We start from the raw sequence: 22,509 nt of genomic DNA, 5'->3' as shown, positions 1-22,509 counted from the left end.
TGTGCTTTCAGATGCATTTGGTTTTAATAAGGCAGCCTCAATTTCCTGATCTGAGGTGAATTTTTGAGTATATTGTGCATAGCGTACTGAGTATACTGTAGAACATATTCAGAGTACATAGAGGCTGACAGTCTGCAGTCCTGTTTACTTAGATTTTGTTTACATGGACAGAAAAGAAAATGTTATTAAAAAGAAAAAATACTTAATAGAAGTTGTCTTCTAATAGTAACGCTTTGACTTCAAAAACAGGAAAATGCTACGAATGAAACGCTTTGTTTTTCTTTTTAGATTTAAGAAGGCTAAAGCTTCACTAAAGTGTAACTAGAATGGATAGTTACTTTAAAGCTGCAGTCTGTGACTTGGACAAACTACTTGATGAATTTGAACAGAATACAGGTTAGTTCCTGCGCTACCTTGTTCTCCAGCATAATGATATTGGCCAAATGACTGGTATAGTGAAATTTGAAAGTAACATATGCTAAGTAAAAGTTTGTATTGAGGAATAGATGGGTTTTAGAGGGAGTGCATTGTGGAAAGGGAGGAGTTTTATAACCTTTGCTTTTGATCTCTTTTTGCTTAAAATAGATGAATATGACTGCTACAGAACACCTCACAGTCCACATGACTCAAAACACCATTCACTTTCTTCGGTTCTGGATTGCTTACCACATGTATACCCAACACCAAAACTGCAAGAGGATGCGAACAATTGTACTTCATCAGAAGAAATCTCTCTAGCTAGCCACATTGGAACAAGCGAGGCCCTTCTGAGCTACTCACCACAAAATGAGAAGAACGTTGCTGGACCTGATCTTTTGTCCACTGTGGACAGTGGTTCCTTAAATGAAATTCAGGCTTCAAACCTGGGAAGGTGTAGTATACCTGTGTGTGATCTTGTTAATGACACGGGTAACTTAATCCATTCAGTGGCTACTCATGAAGATACTCAAAAGTTGCAGCCAGATGACTTCCAGTGCAGTGAAGGTTTGATTGGCTTTGGTGTATCTTGCATACCTGTTCCTACCTGTGGATCATCAGCAGGTTGCAGTGGTGTTTCGAGTACAGAGCAGAGTGATGGGGGCTCAATGCTACAAGATTCAGGACATCTTAAAACAGAGGAGATCAATCATTTAGCTTTAGAATCAGCCAGTTATGCTACAGCGAAGATCTCAGATCCATGTGATGATCAACACGGGACAGAATCTGTAAAGGGCAGCGAAGTATTTGATCAGCTTGAACAAACAGCTTGCCTTAATATTGCATGTGTCCCTGTAACGTCACAGAATTCAAATACATGCAGTCCCAAAGATGAGAAAGCATATGAAAAATTTCCTTGTGAACCACAAGATGAAAGTGCACACTCTGCAGTAAGCAAAACAATGTATGGAAGAAATGCCGTAGAAAAGGTGGACTCAAAAGATGACAGTAGTGTTAAATCCATGCCTTCAGATCTGCCAAAGAGGCCTCAGTTGCACGAAAGCCATGCAGCATTACCTGGAAATTGTGTTTTACCAGGCTCCTCATGTCAAACGGGAGTTGAAGTAGAACTGGAACAGCAAATCTTAGAAGAGAATGTAGGTAGTGAAGAACTTAAGAACAATGAAATACTAAACAGTGTTTCAACCTCATGTATTTCAGTTGAGAATATCCAGACCTCACTGTCGTGTCTTCCACTTCCTGTATCTATATGTGGTTCATTAGCTGTAACAGAAGAAAAAGTTAATCCTCTACCTCAAAGTGAAATGGCGGAGGTTATTAGTGATATTTTAACTGTTCATGCTGGAAAGTGTAAAACTGATCTCTCTGGTAGGGAATCCTGTGAAAACTCTGACTTGCATCAACAGGAAGGATATATAGCTAAAATCAGCAACAGTGTTGTGGAAAAAAGTACAGAGGGAGAGAAGTGTGATACTGAGAATATAATTGGTGATGGTGATTCTCAGCAAATCAAAGCTTTTGCTTCTGATTTTCTAGAATATGAAGCTGACACATACGGTGTTGGTATAGATGCTTACTACAATGAAAGTATGAGCCCAGTTATGGCTGACTTTACTGTTGAAGAGAATGTTATTAAAAGCGATACTCTAATAAGCGATGCTGAGCTTGATGATTTTTTGTATGGACAAAGTCTTCAGTCCAATGTGTTGAAGTCTTCAGATAATGATAGTAATTTAATGGAAGCTGATGCAGATGAAGGGATTTTAACAGATGTGAACAACCTGGATTTCACAGAGGTCACTGAAGAACATATGCAAGCAAAACTAGAGGCGATAACTAGCGGTAATAGTAATCTTGAAGTATCTCTTACTGCCAATGAATTGGAGCCTGCCACAGAAGAGAGTATGTCTCATATTCAGGACATGACTGAGAGTGGTAGTGAAGCAGTAGTTTCTAATGTTCGTACTGAAGGTGCAAGACCAAAGCAGTTGTTTGGCCTTTCCCAAGGAGATGTTGGTCAGAGGCAACTGAACAGAACAGACATGCATGAGAGAGAAAACCAGGAAGCCATTTCTGTTACCCCAGAAGCTCCCCTCTCAGGCACCAGCTTAAATATTAGTAAAAATTCTGAACCTGTGCACTCTGGGGAAAGCAGCTCTGAAGCTGGAGGAAATCAAACATCTGAAAATTTAGAATCACTTAAAGTACCTGCAGCTCTCTCACGAAAACAACCATTGTGGGTTCCTGATTCAGAAGCACCCAACTGTATGAGCTGCCAAGTCAAGTTCACATTTACAAAAAGGCGACACCACTGTCGAGCATGTGGAAAGGTAAGTTATTTGAGAGGGGTCCTGTGTTATTAAAAGCAAATAAACTCTGATTTAGGGAAAGCTAGAAGGCAGAAAGGAAAGAATATTGACAGAATTTTTCTAGGTCAAAGTATTTTATTAAAAAAAAAAAAAATATTTTTCCTTTATAGAAACTTAAAGACTATTGGAAAAGACTGATAATTAAAAAACATATGACCTTATTTGTGAAAATAGTTAAAGGGAAGTACAGAGAATGTTCTAAATTTATCTCCCATTACTGGCTAGACTAATGTGTTTTACATAGAACAAGGAAGGTGATACCATAGACTACTTCATAGTAGTCATGGTGAATCAGCTTTTTACTCAGTTTTTAAGTTAAGCTTAAAAAAAATGAAGTGGTGATGATGACTGGAATTCAGGTAAGTGATTATACCAGCTGGTCACCATCCCTGGAGGTGTTTAAAAAAAGGATAGACATGGTACTTGGGGACATGGTTTAGAAGTGGCTTTGTCAGGTTAGATTAGTGGTTGGACTTGAAGGCTTGGTCCCTTCTAACCTCAGCAATTCTATGACTCTATAAAACTCTGTCCGTGAATCTGGAAGGGTTGCATTCTTTCTGGAGCTGTAACAGCAGTACCAATGCAAAGGATTTATAGCCTATATCTGTCTTCCTGTGTGTTTAAATGTATAATTTTTCCTGGGGAGTCATCTCAGGGGAAAAGTATGCTACTTTTGTGGGGTAAATGGTACTCACCAGCTGAGCAAGTAATCTGTAGAACTTTTTTCAACCAGTGGTCTTCTGCAGTGAGTAACTAATGTCACGCCTTGTTCTTAATCCAGAATTCCCTTATGAGCTACTGTGGCTTACACTTGTACATAAATGGGAATACTAACAATACTTATTAACTTATTTTTCAGTGTTCCTCTGTAAGCTTTATGGATGAGGACATAGAGCAAAGCCTAATGTCAGTACTTACGAACTTTTTGCATCTGTAGTGTTGAGAGGCATCTGGAGAGGCTTCGTAACCTTTTTCCAGGATGCCTCTTCTGGCACTGCGTATTCAAACCATAGTACCCATTTACTTCAACCGAAGTAAGTGAGAGCTAAAATGTTGGTCTGCATTTGGGTGCCAAGAAAATGAACTCATTCTGACAACCTAGAAGTCATTGAACTTAATCACTTGGCAGAGTATCTTGCTGAAGTTTTGTAACAGCTTAAAACAGTTCCTCAGAGTGACTTTCGTTTTAGTCATAAGACTGACTGACTTCAAGTTCCTGTTTATGTTCACTGTGAAATTTCTTGCAGCTTGTCTATAGATGGGATAAAAGCATCCTTCGCTACACAGTCCCGTTTACAACCATCAGCTGTTAGTGTTGCTAATCTTGTGTGTTAACAGAGGGGGTTTTGACAGAAGAGCAGTTTAATAAGAGGGAGCATGTTGTGGTTTAACCCCTGTTACCAGATAGGACCATGCAGCCGCTCGCTTACTCCCCCTGGTTGGGACTGAGGAGAGAATTGGGAAAAGTAAAAGTGAGAAAACTCGTGGGTTGAGATACGGACAGTTTAATAAGTAAAGCAAAAGCCACACACACAAGTAAAGCCAAACAAGGAATTTATTCAGTGTTTCCCATCGGCAGGCAGGTGTTCAGCCATCTCCAGGAAAGCAGGGCTCTATCATGTATAATGGTTCCTTGGGAAAACAAACACCATCACTCCGAATGTTCCCCCTTCCTCCTCCTTCCCCCAGCTTTATATACTGAGCATGACGTCACATGGTATGGAATATCCTTTTGGTCAGTTGGCCTCAGCTGTCCCAGCTATGTCTTGTCCCAACTTCTTGTGCACCCATAGCCTGCTTGCTCATGGGGCGAAATGAGGAGCAGAAATGGCCTTGACTGTCTAGCCGCAACTGAAAACACCAGCGCGCTGTTTCTCATCCCAAATGCAAAACATACCACCCAGCTGCTAGTAAAAAAGTTAACTCTATCCCAAGTGAAACCACGACAGCATCACAATGTATGTTCATTGGGAGAATGAGTGAAGGCAGTATAGATTATTGAAACTTTACAGATACTGGAGTGCTCTGCAGTGGTAACTCTGTCATAGCTTTTCTGAATGTTCAATAGCTTAACTTTCTGCCTCATGAGACTTTTTTTAATAGTGACTTTTGTCTTAAACAAAAAAAGCACTCCTTGTGGACGTGTTTTGGGTTGTTGTGTTTTCAACCACTTGGACATGAGTAGAAATTCGCAGTTGTCCTGTGTGGACTATTCTGGAAGACAGTTGTATGGTCTTCACGTGGTCCTACACCTTTTTTATCAATGAAAATTGATGAATTCTGAAAACTTGTGAATTCTGGCTTCTGTGCAGGAGAGAAGTGTGAAGTTGGTGGTCTCTGCCTTCTCTCCCATCTGCAGCACTTGTGAGGCCAAACTGTTTCTCAGTTTCTTTATTTAGGTGTTTGTCTCTTGTTGTGGTACCTTTCTTCCTAGCTCAACCAGAATCAATTTCTTTGCTCAGCAGCCTCATCTTCATCTCCTTTCCCCATTACATTACCCGTCTCTTAGTTTTTCTTCACCTCTTACCTCTTGTGTATTAGGATTAAACTGCCTCCTCTGTTGTGGGTCCCAGTTGCACCAAGCGTAAAAGGAGAACACCAATGGGAAAGGGCTGTACTGCTTAGCATTTGAAGCCCTGAGGTGGATTGTAACTGATTAGCAATTAATCTTCACCAGTTACATTCTTAACGTCTTTACTGAGCATGTGGATTTTCAGTTGAGGTAAATTATCTGTGACACTAATGCAGAAGCAATTGAAATAGTTTCTTTTTTGACCTCAAGGATTACTGTTTTTACAGTGACTTTACTTAAAGGAGTTGACTTGTAATAACTTTTTTCTTGGCCACTACTGTTTGTTTGTTGGCTTTTGTCTTGTTTTTTTTTTCTTAATCCACTCTTTTCCTGGAGATAATCAGGAGTAGCAGAAGACACTTAGTGTTCCTTCCACTTACTTGACTCTTGCCAGCAATAGAAGGGTTCTGTCAGACCGAGGTTTCAAAAGATACCTTTTGTCAAGGCTAATTCTGACTGCATATAGCTAAAAATGATGTGACTCTTTGGAAACCTGTAAATCACCCTTGAAAGAGCGTAAGGGAAAAGTGAGAAAAGCACCAGATATTTATGGGAGCTCCTGTGGGAAACAGCTTTACTAGAGGCATAATTCTTTGAATGGGATTGTGCAGGTATAGTCCAGGCTGAAGAGATGCACTTGTTCTCCCATTTCCACTTAAAAATAGATAGGAGATACATCCTGTTGGCATAGAAGAGCATATTCTATTCTTTCAAAGCAGTCTTCAGCAGGCTTTTAAAATGCTTTGCTGAAGGAACCTAGTAACAGAAAGGCAACTAGGCTTACTCTTTCTGACAGAGTTGGGGAGCCTACTTAGCCAGCATTGTTCCTGAGCCAGCATTAGTCAATAGCTTGGGAAGCAGTGAGCTCTGGCTTAGATAGTTGTCCATGTGGTAGAAGAGTCAGCTTGGAGTTTCATGACAAATTGGTAACGCTTGTGGGGAGACTTAATGCAGTGCACAGTGCTGCAAGATCAGTGGATAAAGAACAGCTCTTTGCTGGTATGAGACTGGGTCGTTTTCACCATTAGCTGAATCCTCATGGGACACTGCAACAGTTATCTTCAGAGATAATAGTAAACCAGTAAAGCAAATCTGACCCAATTCTGGGGTTCAGTCGTTGTTTGTATCATTGTTGTTTAATGTAAAGCAGTTATGGGATTAACAGAAGTAGGAGTGAATTTGGGAATAGGTGGTGCAACCTGGAATGCTTTCATCGCTCCAGATTAAAATTTTTAATATAATGTTATCACTTGTGTCCTCCTTGTTGCTGCTCTTTGTTGTGTACATATTGTGGGTTTTGGTTTTGTTTGTTTTTCATTTTCCCTGAAGGTTTCTTCATGAGAAATTAAGATGCAGGCTTGAATATTAGGCTGCAGAGGGTTTAGAATCGAACAAGTTTATTTCTTGGAAGAGTGTTCTAATCACTCTGCAATTATATATCAGCTGCTTTCAGCTGTGATCGTAAAAAATAAAACCCAGTTTTAGCTATTTTGTGGGCACCTGGCCATGTGAAAGTAGATCCATTCACAGCAAGAAACTTTAGGTGCTGCTGTTTCATAGCTGAATCTGAGAAGAGTATTGGCAAGAGCTGAGTGCTTAGTAGCTGTGTGATGTGTGCATTCCTGGCCATGTGTGGAAGGTTGGTTGTAAATATCTAAGGATTGCTTTAGTCCAAAAGAAATGCCTGACAAATCTCAAAAGCTTCTGGTATGGATAGATTGTGCTTCTGGGGAACAGGATAGGAAAAACCTGTGATCAAAAGCAGACTTGGCAGACTTTGTCGTTTGACCCAAATTTTGGAGTTTTTGAGATTCTTAATTATAGCCTCGTAGCATAGTTTGGTTTGGAAAGGAGCTTTAAAAATTATGTAGTTCAGCTTTCCTGCTGTGGGCTGGAACGTCTCTCACTAAATCAGGTTGCTCAGAGCCCCATCACCTGTGAACATTGCTAGTGATGGAGCATCCACAACTTCTCTGGGCAACCTGCTACAGTGTCCACCACCCTCATTGTAAAAAATTTATTCCTTATATCCGGTCTAAATCTACCAGCTTTCGGTTGAAAATCATTGCCCCTTGTCGTGTCGCTACAGGCTCTGGAAAAAAGTCTGTCTTCATCTTATAAGTGCCCTTTAAGTGTTGAAAGGCTACAATAACGTATACCTAGACCCTCTCTTCTCCAGGCTGAACAACCACAACTCTCTTAGCTTGTCCTCGTAGGGATGATGTTCCAGCCCTCTGACCATTTTTCTACCCTCCTGTGGACCCACTCCAACACGGGAAGTCCATGTCCTTCCTGTGCTGAGGACTCCAGAGCTGGATGCAGTAAAAGCCTTTTTAGTCTGGTACTTTCCCGTCTCCCCAAATAGAAATGTATTGTAAGATACATATGCTAAAGCTCCTTTCTTCCTTCCCTACTTCCAAAAATGTGTATGCATACTTTATGTAATGTAATCTCTTTTACTAAAAGGAGTAAATAATAATAGGAACTGAATTTAGGAAGTACTGGGATTTTGTCTATATATTTAATTCCAGTCTTTTTCTGATTCAGGTTTTTTGTGGTGGTTGTTGCAAACGAAAGTGCAAACTACAATACATGGAGAAGGAAGCAAGAGTCTGTACTGGCTGTTATGATGATATTAATAAAGGTAAAAACTTGCGGGTTTTTTTGGTAATTGCATTAATCATTAAAGAAGAATAGGTCCAGATAGCATCTCTTTATCTTCGTTCTTTTTAGGGGAGCTTCACTGCTTTAATTAGTGTATGTTTTCGTATTTCGGAGGTGGAGGGAAGAGAGTAATTGTACCTCTCAGTTGGATTTCAGTTCTTACTTTAAACTTTGAGTAGCAAGCTGGTTATTTTTATTTAAAAAAATAAAGGTAGGTTTGAACTCTGTAAGACTGAGTATGAAGTTCTGCTGTAGGGTCATCTGTGGCAGGAGTCTAACAAAAGTGATCCTCCCTCTGCAGTAGCCTTCTACATGTTTAAAGACTGTACCCCAGCCTGTTCTTCCATGCTATTTGGGCATTTTATGTAGCTATCTGTCCTGATATTTTTACAAGTCACTTAACAGTATTACAGTAATTGAATCGTAAGATAGCTTTCAGTCAAGAAAAGGTTAACTATGGGTGCTTATGGAAACATCAGGATAAAATTGATGTCCTAATTATTAATATTTAAATAAAAAGTTGAAAACATATCAGATATTAAATATTCCACCTGAATGGACTTTGACTTGATAAATGTGATAGACGTATTTGCACCAAGGTACAGGGATCAAATGATTCAATGTAGTCACTATAGCAGTGGCAAGATGTACAAGGAGGTCTCTTTCTATGTTAGGATGAATTAGGCAAGTGTGCAGGTAGAAAATCAAGAAGTTTAAATTTTCTTCTGTGTAATAGCTTGAGTTTTCATTTTTCGTAACCAGCTCAAAAATTGTGCACTGCTCTTGCAAAAAAAAACCAACCACACATAGTATTGCACTGTAAACAAAATTTTTGTGAGAATGTAATTGTGAGATCTTAAAAACTACCCATGTTTTTTTAGCACAGGCATTTGAAAGGATGATGAGTCCAACTGGTCCTGTCCCCAGTTCCAATATGCCCTCTGAGTATTCTTCTGCTGTTCCACCTCTGGAGGAAGCCCAGATATCTGGTAGTGCTAGCTCTCCTTCACCTTCTGCATTGTTACCTATCTCAGTACTTAAACAACCTGGTATTGAAGGTATGCTAAATATAGTATAATACATCTAACACTTTCAGGATCTCTTTGGAAAGAGTTGTTTATCGCATCATGGATACACACTTGGTATTACTGATATTTTTTTGTGTGAACTGGGACACTGGAAAGTTACCTTTAGTTTCCAGTTTTGATGCCATGTGTGAGCTTGGCCGAGTCTGTCTTAAGTCTCCGTTTATGAAATGTGGATGTGTTTTTTTTTCACTGTCCTCTCTGTTTATATTGTTTGATACTAGATTTTTTTTTTTTGCATGTGTTTGCCTGAATGAAGACTGGCTCATGTCAAATTGTCTACCTGTGCTTTGTTCCAGTAAACAATTTCTCTATATATTTGGGGGGAGAAGGGGCTTAAATTTTATCCTTTTCGGCTATTAGACCAGTACAATAATATGAAGTCAGTGTTGTTTTTTTAACCTGTTGTAGGTCTGTGCCCCAAAGAACAGAGGAGAGTTTGGTTTGCAGATGGTATTTTACCAAATGGTGAAGTGGCAGATACAACAAAACTGTCATCTGGAGCAAAGAGGTCATCGCAGGACTTCAGTCCAGTAAACCCCGACTTGCCAGAAATGCATATGGTATGAATTAAGAAGTGTATGTAGGTGCATGAATTACTTCTTGAAATACCTTTGGTTTCTGTTGATTGTGCCCCTGATATACAACTGGTGCTTCACAGCTTTTGGAATCTAAGCGAATATTTGATTATTTTTGGGGGGGTGACTGTGAAGTCCTTGGATTTAAATATTCTGTAGACCTTACTTTAAAGGAAACCATTTGGTTTGGGGTGTATGTGAATTTCAAAAATAGTGTGACAGAAAATTTTCCAAAACAAGTTTTTTTTTTCTACACAGCCTTTGATTAGCTACTTTTGTGATGTTAATGTCATCCATAGTTCTGAAACCTGTCATACATGCTTTTAGTAGATGTTTGTGGTTTTTTTTCCAGTGGCTTGTTATAATTTGCCTGTTGGATTAGACTAACCAGAAGTTGTTTAATGCCCTACTTTATAGGGTGTAGAAAACCTACTTACTGCTTCTAATGGGAATTAATACTGAATTGAGAGGGGGCTTGGCTTTTTTTGCCATAGATCATATTCATGGTGTTGAACTAGTTGCACTTGACAATAGGAGTCCAAAGAAGTGGTGTAAGTTTGCTGTGGAAAGATTTGGAGAGATTCCTCAGCTGGAGCCTTTTTAAAATAAAACATAGCTCCGAAGTACTCTCTCAAGTGATAACATGAATTCCACGATTCTAAGAGCATTCAAGAGTTTTTATAACAAATCAGTAAAGCTAATGAGCAGATCATTGTTATTATTATTTGTATATGGAGGATCTGAATAGTTACCAAGAGTATAGCATGTAAATCAGCGTTAATTCATGAAGAATGGATAATAGTAAATGACTTCATTTGAAAAGGACAGACTCCAGTAAGTTGCAGGTGAATCTGGCTTTTCTAGAAACTTTAGACCCAAGGATCTATTCAGAGTAAGAGCAAGAAGCTGCTAGGAATTTTTTACAGGGATGATTGTGCTTCTCACTTCTGTTAGTCTGTAAAGAAGTCAGCACAGATAGGGGTAATGCTGATATTGTTGATGAAGCTGTATTTCTAGAAAAGCTCATCAAGAGCTTTTGAAAATAAATTAGGCATCAATAAGATAAATGAAAAAATCTCCTTCCAACATACAAAGATAGAACTGAATAGCCAATTAAGTGATAAAGTGGTTAAGATTTGAGACCCACAGTTGTCTGTCCTGAACTCTGTGCTATTCAGCATACCCACAGATGATAAAAAAGGTAAAATTACTCAAACAGTGAAGGCAGATTAGATTCCCAATACTGATGAACTGGATGCTAAAATGACAGATGCTGTTGTGTCCTTAAATGCAGAATAAGGAGTGCGTGGCTTCAGCTGGGCTTTCTAAGATCACATTTGTTACTGTATGACTTATCAGAAAAGGAGAATTTATGAGCAGTCATCAACCTGAAGAAAATATTTAAGCAGTTGTTTAAAAAGTTGTTATATTGTTGTAAATGGGTGGTATAGAATTATAGGATGGTTTGCATTGGAAGGGACCTTTAAAGGTCATCTAGTCCAATGCCCCTGCAGTGAGCAGGGACATCTGGAACCTAGATCAGGTTGCTTAGAGCCCTGTCCAACCTGAACTTGAATGTTTCTAAGGATGGGGCAAACAGGGATAGCAGCAGAGAGAAAGTGAAGTAGAAAATCATTATGACACTAAATGCATCGGTGCTGCTCCGAGCTTGAATGTACCTAGCACCGATTGCTCTACCTATTTTAGTAATTAAAAGGTACAACTTGTTTCCATTTTGGCGAAAGAGTAGAGTATTTTCACTTGAAAAAGATGAGCTATGTCTAAAATTAAAAGCAGCACGGGCAAAGTGAGTGGGAAACAATTAGTTGATGGTTCTCGTGTGCAGCTTCAGAAGCTCAAACAAAACCACCATGCTGCAGCTCTAAAGCAAAGGATGTACTTTACTAGGTAACACGTAATCCTGAACATGCTGCCACAGGATGCTATGAAGGTCAAAAGTATAAAGTGGTATGAAACACCAGCAAGCAAAGTCATGGGGAAGAAGTCTGTTGGAGGCCAATTTAGGCATGTTTTTGTCTGTGTGTTTGGGAGGTGTTTATTTTTGGAGTTAGTGTCTTTGTCTTTTTTTTTTTTTTTTTCCCCTGGCAAGTGTTTTCTCTAAACAGAGGATTTGGAGGAATCTGATAGAATGCCAGAACTATCCCAGGACAAGCATAGAGTTGTTAGGTTTTTTCTTGTTACAGTGCAAAGTGCAAAGTCTTCCCTGTTGAGATAGGATGCAAGTCTAACATACTTGAAAGATGATAACACACCTCTTGATTTAGTTTTTGGTTTGTTTTTTTTGCGTGGGGGCTTTTTTTGGTGGCAGCTGATATCCTAATGTGCCTATGCTCACAGCTTGTCATATCTGTTTCGCTGGAGGAGCAACATAGGTTTGACTCCAAGGTAGAAATGAATATGACTGCAAAATAGGTATGTAATGTAGAAATAGAAATACATTTTCAGCACTGAACTGCTGATCCCAAAGATTGCAAATTACAGTGATAACAATGTTCAGTAGCTGTGAGTGGGGAAACAGTAATACGAAACAGATTCCTGGAGGAGTACTTGTTTATTGTTGATTGTGTTACATCTGACTGTTGTATGCTAAAATGACTAATCTGCAGTGCTCTGATAAGAATTTTGTGTTACCAAACAAATAAATGAATGATGCATCTTCACCTGAAATAGGGAGTAGTAAAGATGGGGAAAAAAAAAATATCCAGTAGAGATTTGATGGCTGCCTTCTTGTTCAGAGAATATTCTCAATATTTGTGATAGATTTCTGTCTCTTTTTGCTTCTAGAATGCTAGTAATGAAATTTTAGCATGTTGAGAGACAAGAGTGTAGATTTTTTTTTCTCTTTTTCTTCTTCATAGGCTGCAAACCCAGAGGAATATGATATCTTAACTGATGTAAATCCAAAACCTAAGGAAGAAATTGGTATTACTACAAGAACGGAGGAATTGTGTTCTCCTGTTTCTTCAGATGATGCACAGCAGGGTGTTCTGGGCCAGAGTGAGGTGGTACATAGTTATAAATCTGTAACTTTAGAGACTAAAGAGCATTCTTCTACTGCAGAAGCTGAGAAGACTAGTTCCAGTTCAGTTGATCAGACTACAAGTGATATGCCTGTTAGTCCTTCAAGTTACAGAGCATTATGCGGTGTTGAAAACTGTGTTCGTAAAGAGATCAGCCTTGTTCCTGATGGTGATAAATTGCCACCACTTTTGCTTGCAGTGGGTGAAAAAGGAAAAGGTAAAATTTGAGAAATCTGTTAATATTTAATAACCTCATGCAAGATTTCTGAATGTGAATTTGTGTGTTTATAATTTGTATTTTAATACAATTCTAATCTCTCATTTGTTTGCTGCACATTGGATTGTTGGGTAAATGAACATGCATTATTAACAGTATTAATAGGTTACGAAAAGAATACTTCATCACTTAAATTCATTAAGGTAGTGACTCTGCTCACTGATGGTAACTAACAATAGCACTGTAGGGATGAGGAGGCAGCATACACAATTTGTCAGTAATTACCAAATGAATGGTAGCCCTAGTTTGCACCTTTTTTACAAGTTACTGCTTTGTTTTTATGTGTTCCTTGAATATTAGGGTAAGCAAGCTATTCGTTGGTTGATGTGTAGCAATTCTAAGTTTGAGAATAATTACCACCTTCTCAAGATAGGAGGATGGGATAGTCTTTCATATGCTGTGATCTGTAATTCTTGTTTTAGGTAGTTGGCTGACATATTGAACTAAATTGAGTGTTAATTTATTTAGATCCTCTAGTGGAAGAACATCCATCTCACCAACAGGTTACTCTGCTTCTTGTGGAAGGAGGTCCTAGTCCATTAACTTTTATCCTAAATGCAAACTTGGTGGTGAATGTCAAGCTAATAACTTGTAAGTAGTGCACATAATCTTTTCCATTAAATCTAGTTTTCTCTTTCTGTCTGTAAAATAACATTACTGTGGTAACTACCTTTTTAATTACAGATTCTTCAGAAAAGTGCTGGTACTTCTCAACAAACGGACTACATGGTTTGGGCCAGGCAGAAATTGTCATTCTGTTGCAGTGCTTGCCAGATGAAGAGATTTTTCCTAGTGAAATATTCAAATTATTTATTGACATCTATAAGGATGCAATGAAAGGTATGTAATTTTAATGTCTAACTTTATAATATTTTCTTGCTGATCTTTAAAGCTGGAAGTTGATATGTAATTTTGCTTGAAGTAGTTGTTGGTGTCTAATGATTCGGTTGAAAAATCTTTCAGGGTCAGCCTTTGGCTCTAAATAGAATGAAAAAAAAATCCGGTTTCTTTGTTTCATATACTTCTGTAAACGTCCTTTTTGCAGTTTTGTTGTTATTCAGTCATACTGTGTTGGAGATTCTGGGTATAAGTCCTTGAGTGTATGTTTAGGAGGACATCTGGAACTTCATTTGTAGAAGTACAGTACTCTTATGTATATAAATGTTTGAGTTAATCGAAGTTCATCAATTGGCGTCTGCCAGAATATTGTATGCTTTAGGGTTTTTGGTATTTTTTGGAAAAAAACTAGTTTCATATACAAGTTCCTTTAGTTAATAAATATTGAGCACTTAGTCTATGGGTTTGGATGTCTGTCAGACTTTCAGGAAGATGTGACATACACCATACAGCTTACAAGTCTGTAGTAGACTACTAGTTAGAGTAGTTTTCTTGAGACCAATGTATTACTTCTCCAGATGTGCAAATACTCTCTGTCCCTTTCTACAGGAAGGTTAATAAGAAACATGGAAAACATGACTTTTACTGAAAACTTTCTCGGTAACAAAGAGCATGGAGGATTCCTGTTTGTTTCACCAATTTTTCAGAAACTTGATGATCAAATTCTACCAGATAACCCTTTTCTTTGTGGCATTCTCATCCATAAAATGGAAATACCCTGGGCGAAAGTTTTTCCAATCCGTTTAATGTTGAGACTGGGAGCAGAATATGGGGGTAAGTTTTAACACTTAAAATAACTGTATAAATGTAAAATTTCCTCTGCAAAATACAAGGGTTTTTTTAGACACGCAAAATATTCAAAATTATCTTTGCAGTATTTTATATTACGCTTGTGTAAGTTTCACATATGGGAAGCAACCTATTGAGACACTTGGGGATTTACATTGTGCTGCTAGACTCCCTTGATTATTTTTTTTTCTCTTACTAGATCATGAGAAAGCTCAGAAAGCAAAACTGACAGTAGTAAACTATCAAAATGTCTGACTTTTGTTGTCATAGGAGAAAGGTTTGAAGGGAAGTTCACAAGCCCCATTTACAACTCTTGACAAGTTGGGTTTTTGAATTAAATTATTGACATTGAGTATACTGGTAAAATAGTACTGCTTCATAAAATGGATAAAAGTTGTCATTACTTGTAAGGATAACTTGCCAATTAATATTTTTTAAGTCTCTAGGGCTGTGAAAATGCAGGAGGTACTCTTTCAAAGTGAGGTGGATAGAAAGCACGTACGTGTGCACCACCACAGGTTGTGCAGTGACACAATCTCTGTGTGGGAATTACCTTCCACAGTCTGTTGCAGGCTGATGTGGGCATTTTTATCTCTGTCAATGAGATGTATGCTGACTCTGCTCCAGGCTCACTAAAGGGAAGTGTTTACGCAGATTCCCATTGCCTTGAAGAACAGATTAAGCTAGCTTGAGCAAGACCTGAAAGTAGATACTGTCCTAAAGGCCTTCTAGAGTTGCTTGTGTACTTGCTTGAGCAACACAGACATTTAATTTAGTGATATACGGGCTGTTTTGTTTCCTCTTGCAGTGCTGCTTATGATTTAGAGAGCAGGGGTTCAGATAAGGTGCAGCATGCAGCAGTTGCTTGAGTGGAATGGATTTCAAAAATGTATCATACGCTACTTCCCTGACCTGAATGCATTTTTTATAAATAAGCCTACCATTGTAGAAGCTGTGAGTCCGTAAATAAGTATCGCTCACTTGTTTATGGATTTCTTGAATCAGTAGTGGATTTCTACTGGGAAGGCTTCTGACTGCATGTTGACATGGGTGGTTGCTTTTTTGTCATTCTTCTTTCTCTTACCAAACTACTTGTCTTTTTTTTTTTTTTTTTTTTAACCCAATTTTGCATCTTTGACCCGACAACCCTGACTTTGCTATACTACCTGTTTTGTTTTCAAATGGCTTCATACTGTGGTCTCCTGCATCTTGTTGCCTTCCCTGGTTTCCGTCTGCGTTTCCCATTGCAGCCATGGGACTTTAAAGCATGTTACTTTATATGAATATCCTCACTCACTCTATTCTTGCTTATCAATACTAAGTGGTACGTCACTTTATATTGCAGCATTAACATAGAAGCAGATGTTAACCTGTATGGTATTCTTACCCAAGCAACTACTAAGCCTTGCAACCCCTCCCACAGCTGGTGACCCAAAGACTGAACCCAGGATGTTTTTGTCCAGATCACCTATTGCAAGAAACATAGCTGACAAAGCATATGAAAGCTACAGCAAGTCTCTGCCTCAAAATTACTGCCACAGGAGAGTGACCCCATGCAATCACATTGCAGTGGGATTTAACCATGGGTGGGGAAACCCCACAGTGGGCTGAAGGACAGTTCGTAACAGAGAATCAGACAGAGGCTCTAGTTCCTTTGACTGGTCAGATATGGAGATTAAGAAACACAGGCTTTAGCTGAAAATAAAAATAAATACTTGGATTAGCAAGTCTTACAGTTGTTGATGGATAAACATGACCTTTTTTGTTTTCTTCCCCCACCCTAGCATATCCAACTCCTGTAGTAAGTTTCAGGCACCGGAAGCCACTCTTTGGAGAGATAGGACACACAATTATGAATCTGCTTGTTGTGAGTAAATGTTTTATTCTTTTCCTTTCCTGTTGTAATTTAGATTGTGTAAAATATCCTCAAAACTCTGATTCTTGAAAGCAGAGTTATTTTTGGCAAAAGGCTGTTATCTTTGTTCTTCATGCTTGACTCAAAACTTTCTGACCAAAGAGTATTTAAATGAGAGTTAGGAAAGCTGTATCTTTCATGTTCTATTGTTACGCATTACTTCTGGTAGTAAGAAATGGCTTTAAATGAATGAGAAAAATCTTGACATTTTCATTTAAGCTGGTAATAATCATTGTTCAGTTGCATTTTTCTGTTCTAAGCATTGGTGTGGTGCAAGAATTCTAGTCTTAAATCTGACATTTTTTTAATCTGAATAAAAGAGTTGACAGGCAGATGCTGTGGTCCAACATTGTCGCACAAACGTAACCTTAACACAGTTAACCAGTCTGACTGTCTTACGTGAAGAACTTCAGGTTTTGGCAAAATCATCAGAGCAAGTCAAGTCTGACATTTATGCCATTTCCTGAGGAAGTTCTTTCTCTGATACTCAAATAATTCGATCTAAACTTCAGTAAGCCTGTATTCCTAACCAGTAACCTTCTTCTAATACCTAGATAGAACTTACCGTTAATGCTGTGATGAAAAGTGCTGTAAGGTTGTGGAAAGAATTGCATGTATTACTCAGGTGATCACTAAATCCTCTTGTAAGAGTCTAGAGGCTGTTACAGCTGAGATGAAACTGCAGTCTTTGGCCCCTCTTTCCTTTTCGCTGCTGTTGATGTCCATGTCATTACATAAGGAATCAATCAGAGAAGTTGTACCATCTGGAAAATAGTGTGTTTTTTCTTAATGGAGGAATCTTATATTTTACTTCCGTGAGCCAGCTCCCTGCCTGACTGGCAGTGCCAGTGCCAATGTGGAATTGCATCTTCAGACTTTGAGGAAGGGGGCTCCTGTGGCATTTATGTAAAGCTGGGTTAGAGTTAGTCAGATTCTCCTTCATAGCTGTGTTTGTAGTGTCAGCTTGAAGCAGGCAGTGGGAGTGTGGGCTCCTTGGCAGGACTACCAGGTGACTGAAGTACTAGTAAATGACAAAGACAAAGGGCATCTGTGATTTATATCCTTAATATTGCTAAAACAATGCCAGCTTGAGAGAAACTTGCAATGCAGTGAGGTCTGTTCATTCATACCCTTCTTGCTACAGCTGCGCTGATTGAGGAAGATACTGATTACCTGGCTCAACTGCTGACAAGAGCCTTCTCTAATCTTTCTTCAGCTGAGTTAGTAAAGGCAAATGAGACCTTGTTACACCTAATGTTGTTCTTCTGGAATAAAACAGAATAGGAAAATTTTGCAGAAGTGGCTGAGATGATGGATGGTAACTTCTGTCAGAGAAACATGTAAGAAACAGTGCAGTATTCACACTATACGCTCAAGAAGTTAGAACTGTAGGGGACAGGGTGTGAGCTGGGAAACTAATCTCAATAGTGGCTTCCATGCTTTGCTTCTCTATCAGAGAGGGAAGGTGTTGGTATCTAAAACACTGTAAGATCCTAACAAGCATAAACTAGCCGTAGTCTAAATAACTCACTGGTAAATAGTTATAGCTACCTTGTCAGTGCTGTATATTTGTTTATGTGTTCACTAAGGTGCCCTTCACCTACGTCACAGTAGGAGAAAGTTATCAGTAAGTCTTCAGCCACCCTTAATGTCATTGCTCTTTAGAAGTCTTAGATATGTATGTAAAGTACTTTGTCTAGGTAATATTTGTTATAAAAGGTAAGAAAATTATACTTAATTGTCTGCTAACATAAAAACTTTGTCTGTTACAGGACCTTAGAAATTATCAGTATACTTTGCATACGATAGACAACCTGTTTGTTCATGTGGAAATGGGTAGAAGCTGTATTAAAATACCTCTGAGGAAGTATAATGAGGTGAGTAAAAGTCTTGATTAGTTTTCTAATCCAAACTGCTTTCGTCTTTATTTTTCATATAATATCAGTCACATCTTTTAATGTGAGCTCTTTAAGAAAAAGGGATGGTTCTTAGATGCTGTAATGTTTTTATTCTGTAATGTTTCCAGGCAGTTCTGCAAGTGAATTCTCCTCTTGATCGCAGCTTTCTAGATGACTATTTTTGCTGTGCAATAGACTCTTTGAACTTTAAACTGATGTAAGCATGTGATGGGGGAGGGCATGGAATTATCTAAACACACGTTTCCTTTTTCCTGGATATGTTGGAAGGTGGGTAATGATGAGTGAAAAGCTGAGGATAACTATTAAATTCTGAAAAATCAGCAGTTTCTTCAAAATCTTTTGGCACGTATTTTCAAACTTTATCTCTTAAACGTTTCCTGATGATGGTGGTTTGCTTAGAACTTAAAAAAAAAAAAATTATTCTTGCCAGTGTAGTTTTTATTACAAGTTGTTTACTTCAACTTTAACAAAAAAAAGCCCACCCTGAATAGTAAACTGCATATTTGAGCCTTAAAACCATCAAAATCCCTACAACTGATATTCTGCATTGTCCAGCAGTAGGTATTCAGACTTACTCATCCTACTCAACTGAAGTAGTATTTTCGATCATGCTTAGTGTTCCTCCAGCTTGTCATGGCAAACTGCATGGTTAAGTCTGTCTGGAATTAACTAAGTGAATAATACTTGGGATTTGTTTTGAGCTGGATTTTTCTAATGCCTTGTCTTTAAAATGAGTATTACAAAGTTGAGATTTGCTAGTTTAATAACAAGTTTTGTATTGACAGGTAATGAAGGTGATAAATTCTTCTAATGAACACGTAATTAGTATTGGAGCAAGTTTTAATACTGAAGCAGATTCTCACTTAGTGTGTGTGCAGAATAAGCATGGCCTCTATCACACACAAGCAATCAGTGCTACTGGACATCCCAGGAAAGGTAAGCTTGTCTATTGGGCTTATGGAGAAAAATCACATTTCTGAAGCAGAAATGTAAGTTCACTTTTAGGCTGCAAGGCAAATCTGTATCCCCAGTAAGTTGTTGAGACAAAAAGTTCAGCATTCAAGCAGCAAAGTAATTTAAATGCAAAATAAAATGTTGCTGGTTTATATCAACACTTAGCTACCTTTTACAACTGGCATATTAATGGGAGATTAATACTTTTTTCCTCTTTGTTTCCACAATGTTATCAGTATATCTTATATTTTCAGGCAGATTCTTTACATATTTCAAAATCTAAATTCAATATTAGTGTGAATAGCATGATATATTTACATATGTAAACAAAGAGTATCAATAACTGAGTGTATGGAAATACAGTAACAGTGAGTACCCCTGTACAACACCTAGCAAACTGATACAACCACCTGTACAGAGAAGAGTGCAGAGGTACCTTTTAGGTTCTGAAAGTAATACAGCTGTGCAACATGGCAGTGTGTCTGGGCTGGTGAGTCATGCTTTTCGACAAGACCCCTTCACTGGGCAGAAATTCCAGATTGGTAGGGCTGTATTCTTAACACCACCAGTATCAACTTGGAATGTTGTTCTGTGCTTCATTAAGCATAGCTATTTAGCATGTTCTTGTTTGAAGCACTGTGTGTAACTATCAAATTTATGCAAAGCTTTGTAGCATGGAAATTAATTTATGTCATCTTTTCTTCCAATTACTTATAGTACCATTGAAAATGATCAAAACTTCAGGAATATCTTCTGTAAATAAATTAAATTTAGAAGTTGAGTAGCATGTCTGTTCTAAAGGACAAAAAACAACCCCCACACCACTGTTTCTTCAACTATGTCTCTTCTTTGTATATGGAGCTTTTTTGGCTTGCCTGTGTTGGCTTGCCACCAGTAGCTTAAAATGGTACCTTATGCACTCAGAAAATAAGTTAACAAACCTGGTCTTTTTTGCCAAGGTCTGATTGGAAAAAATTCTTCTGTCTTTAGAGACTTTTGTTTCATATAATCCAGTCAGTAAGGGATTTCTATTTGCACTTTCAGTATAGTAGTAGCTTTTTTGCCTGTCTTTTTAAAAAGGAATATGAGTAAAATGCTAATAATGACAAACTTGAGTGATGTGAAGTGGTACTCACTTTATTCCTACTTTTTCTAGTTACAGGTGCAAGTTTTGTGGTGTTTAATGGAGCCTTAAAAACATCTTCAGGATTTTTAGCTAAATCCAGTATAGTTGAAGGTAAGAATTTTGTCCTATGGGGTTTCTTCTTAAGAGAACTTTAGAAAAAAACCAATTGGCAGCAGTCTTGTGCAAGATCCTTATTCCTCAGTAAGCTAAACTTTTCAAGAATATTAACCTTCTAGAAAACCTATTACAGACAAATAATGTATAAAAAATACATGCTAGTTCACCTACTTGTTCTAAAACATACTTTTTTTAACATACTTTTCTATAGCAATCCAATTCTTTTCCTTTACAGCTGGCTATGTGTGGAACTGTTTTTATTGCTGTAGAATAAAATACATACATTGACACATAAATACAAAAAACTTCTAAGATTAATTAAAAGATTGATCTTAGTTCTGTTGACAAGAAAGGTTTTCATTACTTCCTCTTTCATGTCACATTTAATGCTGTAGTTAGGGGGTGGAGTCCATCTGATGTGCAAGTTGTAGGAGAGGGTTGGTCCCACTAGAATTCAAGCGAAGAGTCTACTAAAAAGCTGTGCTACTCTCTGTAAATAAGGTGAAATTTTAACTGGTTTTGTTCTAGATGGACTAATGGTACAAATAACGCCAGAAACAATGGAAAGCCTGCGTCAGGCCTTAAGAGACAAGAAGGACTTTAAAATAACTTGTGGCAAAACAGATACAGGAGACGTAAAAGAATATGTAGATATTTGCTGGGTAGAAAATGAAGAGAAAACAAACCAAAGGTAAATGTGTTACCAAAGCAAAACATCTTAGAGAGTTCTTGTTCACAATTTTCAAATATCCACCTTTAATTTCTTGAAGTTAATCTAAGGTATTTTTATTGAAAGAAACCTGAAAGGGGATAGAAGGGTAAACTACCTGCAATCCTCTAGATGTCACCAACAGAGCAATTTTGCTTGTAGTTCACCAAAATTTAATAAGAGTTTTCTCTGTTCGGGAAGTTGACAGGAAAAGTGCACGAACCCTCAGTTTCCTTTTTAATTGCTCTATCAAATCAGTAATCAGTTTGTGTGAGGATGCAATTAATCCTTTTAACCTTCATTCTTAGGGCAGGCTTGGAAGTGCATAGAAATGCCGTTGGCCAGCATTCAACAAAGCAAACAGAGATGCAAAGCATCGTTATTGGACCAATTACAACAAACAGTGGCTTTAGTTAAGATGGTTTATAGCTTCTTAGACCTTTAAGATTAGGTTTTTATTGTGGTATTTGTTCCCTATTTAGCATATTTCTTTTTGTAGCATCTGTATTTTCATGGTGCAAGTCCTATATTAGTTTGTTGTAAAGCTGTTTAAATAGCCTTTAAAGATGGCTAAACATTATTTCATACAAGTTATTCAATCTAAATCATAAAATGTGATTTTAATTATTAACCATGCTATTATCTTCCGTAGAATTTTAAGCCCAGTCGATGGAAAATCAATGGAAGGAACTCAGAGTGAAAAAGTATCACAAGGCAGAGACTTCGAAAGAGAGGGGAAAGTTATGAAGTGTACCGAAGTTAGTAACTGACATTGTTCTTGAGCCTTTTTGCTACTTCTAGAATAATGAAGTGGTAAAGTGATCATACTAAGTGACACTACTAAAGAAACTAACTTATGTGATGTACAGCTATACTGATAGGCAGAATGTTTTCTGTAGCTCTTTGATAAGTTTACGTGCTTTTCATTTTTCTCCTCTGAAAAAAACTAAAGTCTGTTAGCATTGATAACTCTATAAATCCAGATATTCCTACAGCCACTTAAATATTTTGATCGAGTAGATGAAATACTAGAATACTTTGCCAGCAAACAAGCGTTAT

At 37.9% G+C, this 22,509-nt stretch overlaps 1 protein-coding gene across 1 annotated transcript in view; it reads left to right on the top strand.

The window, feature by feature from the left end:
* The first annotated feature begins 326 nt into the window (after positions 1–326).
* ZFYVE16 (zinc finger, FYVE domain containing 16) overlaps positions 327–22,509 on the top strand; it is a 23,488-nt gene continuing 1,305 nt past the window's right edge. Inside the window, exons 1-15 of the mRNA XM_009886870.1 lie at positions 327–396; positions 586–2,768; positions 7,927–8,023; positions 8,925–9,101; positions 9,540–9,691; positions 12,586–12,964; positions 13,493–13,615; positions 13,709–13,864; positions 14,471–14,695; positions 16,495–16,577; positions 18,398–18,502; positions 19,330–19,480; positions 20,655–20,735; positions 21,270–21,432; positions 22,103–22,208. Coding sequence (XP_009885172.1) covers positions 327–396; positions 586–2,768; positions 7,927–8,023; positions 8,925–9,101; positions 9,540–9,691; positions 12,586–12,964; positions 13,493–13,615; positions 13,709–13,864; positions 14,471–14,695; positions 16,495–16,577; positions 18,398–18,502; positions 19,330–19,480; positions 20,655–20,735; positions 21,270–21,432; positions 22,103–22,208 — 4,251 coding nt within the window. The remainder of the gene's footprint in view (positions 397–585; positions 2,769–7,926; positions 8,024–8,924; positions 9,102–9,539; positions 9,692–12,585; positions 12,965–13,492; positions 13,616–13,708; positions 13,865–14,470; positions 14,696–16,494; positions 16,578–18,397; positions 18,503–19,329; positions 19,481–20,654; positions 20,736–21,269; positions 21,433–22,102; positions 22,209–22,509) is intronic.

Source organism: Charadrius vociferus, unplaced genomic scaffold, assembly GCF_000708025.1.
Source record: "Charadrius vociferus isolate BGI_N301 unplaced genomic scaffold, ASM70802v2 scaffold244, whole genome shotgun sequence".
NCBI classification, from domain to species: Eukaryota; Metazoa; Chordata; class Aves; order Charadriiformes; family Charadriidae; genus Charadrius; species Charadrius vociferus.
This window is presented reverse-complemented; position numbering and strand designations above follow the sequence as displayed.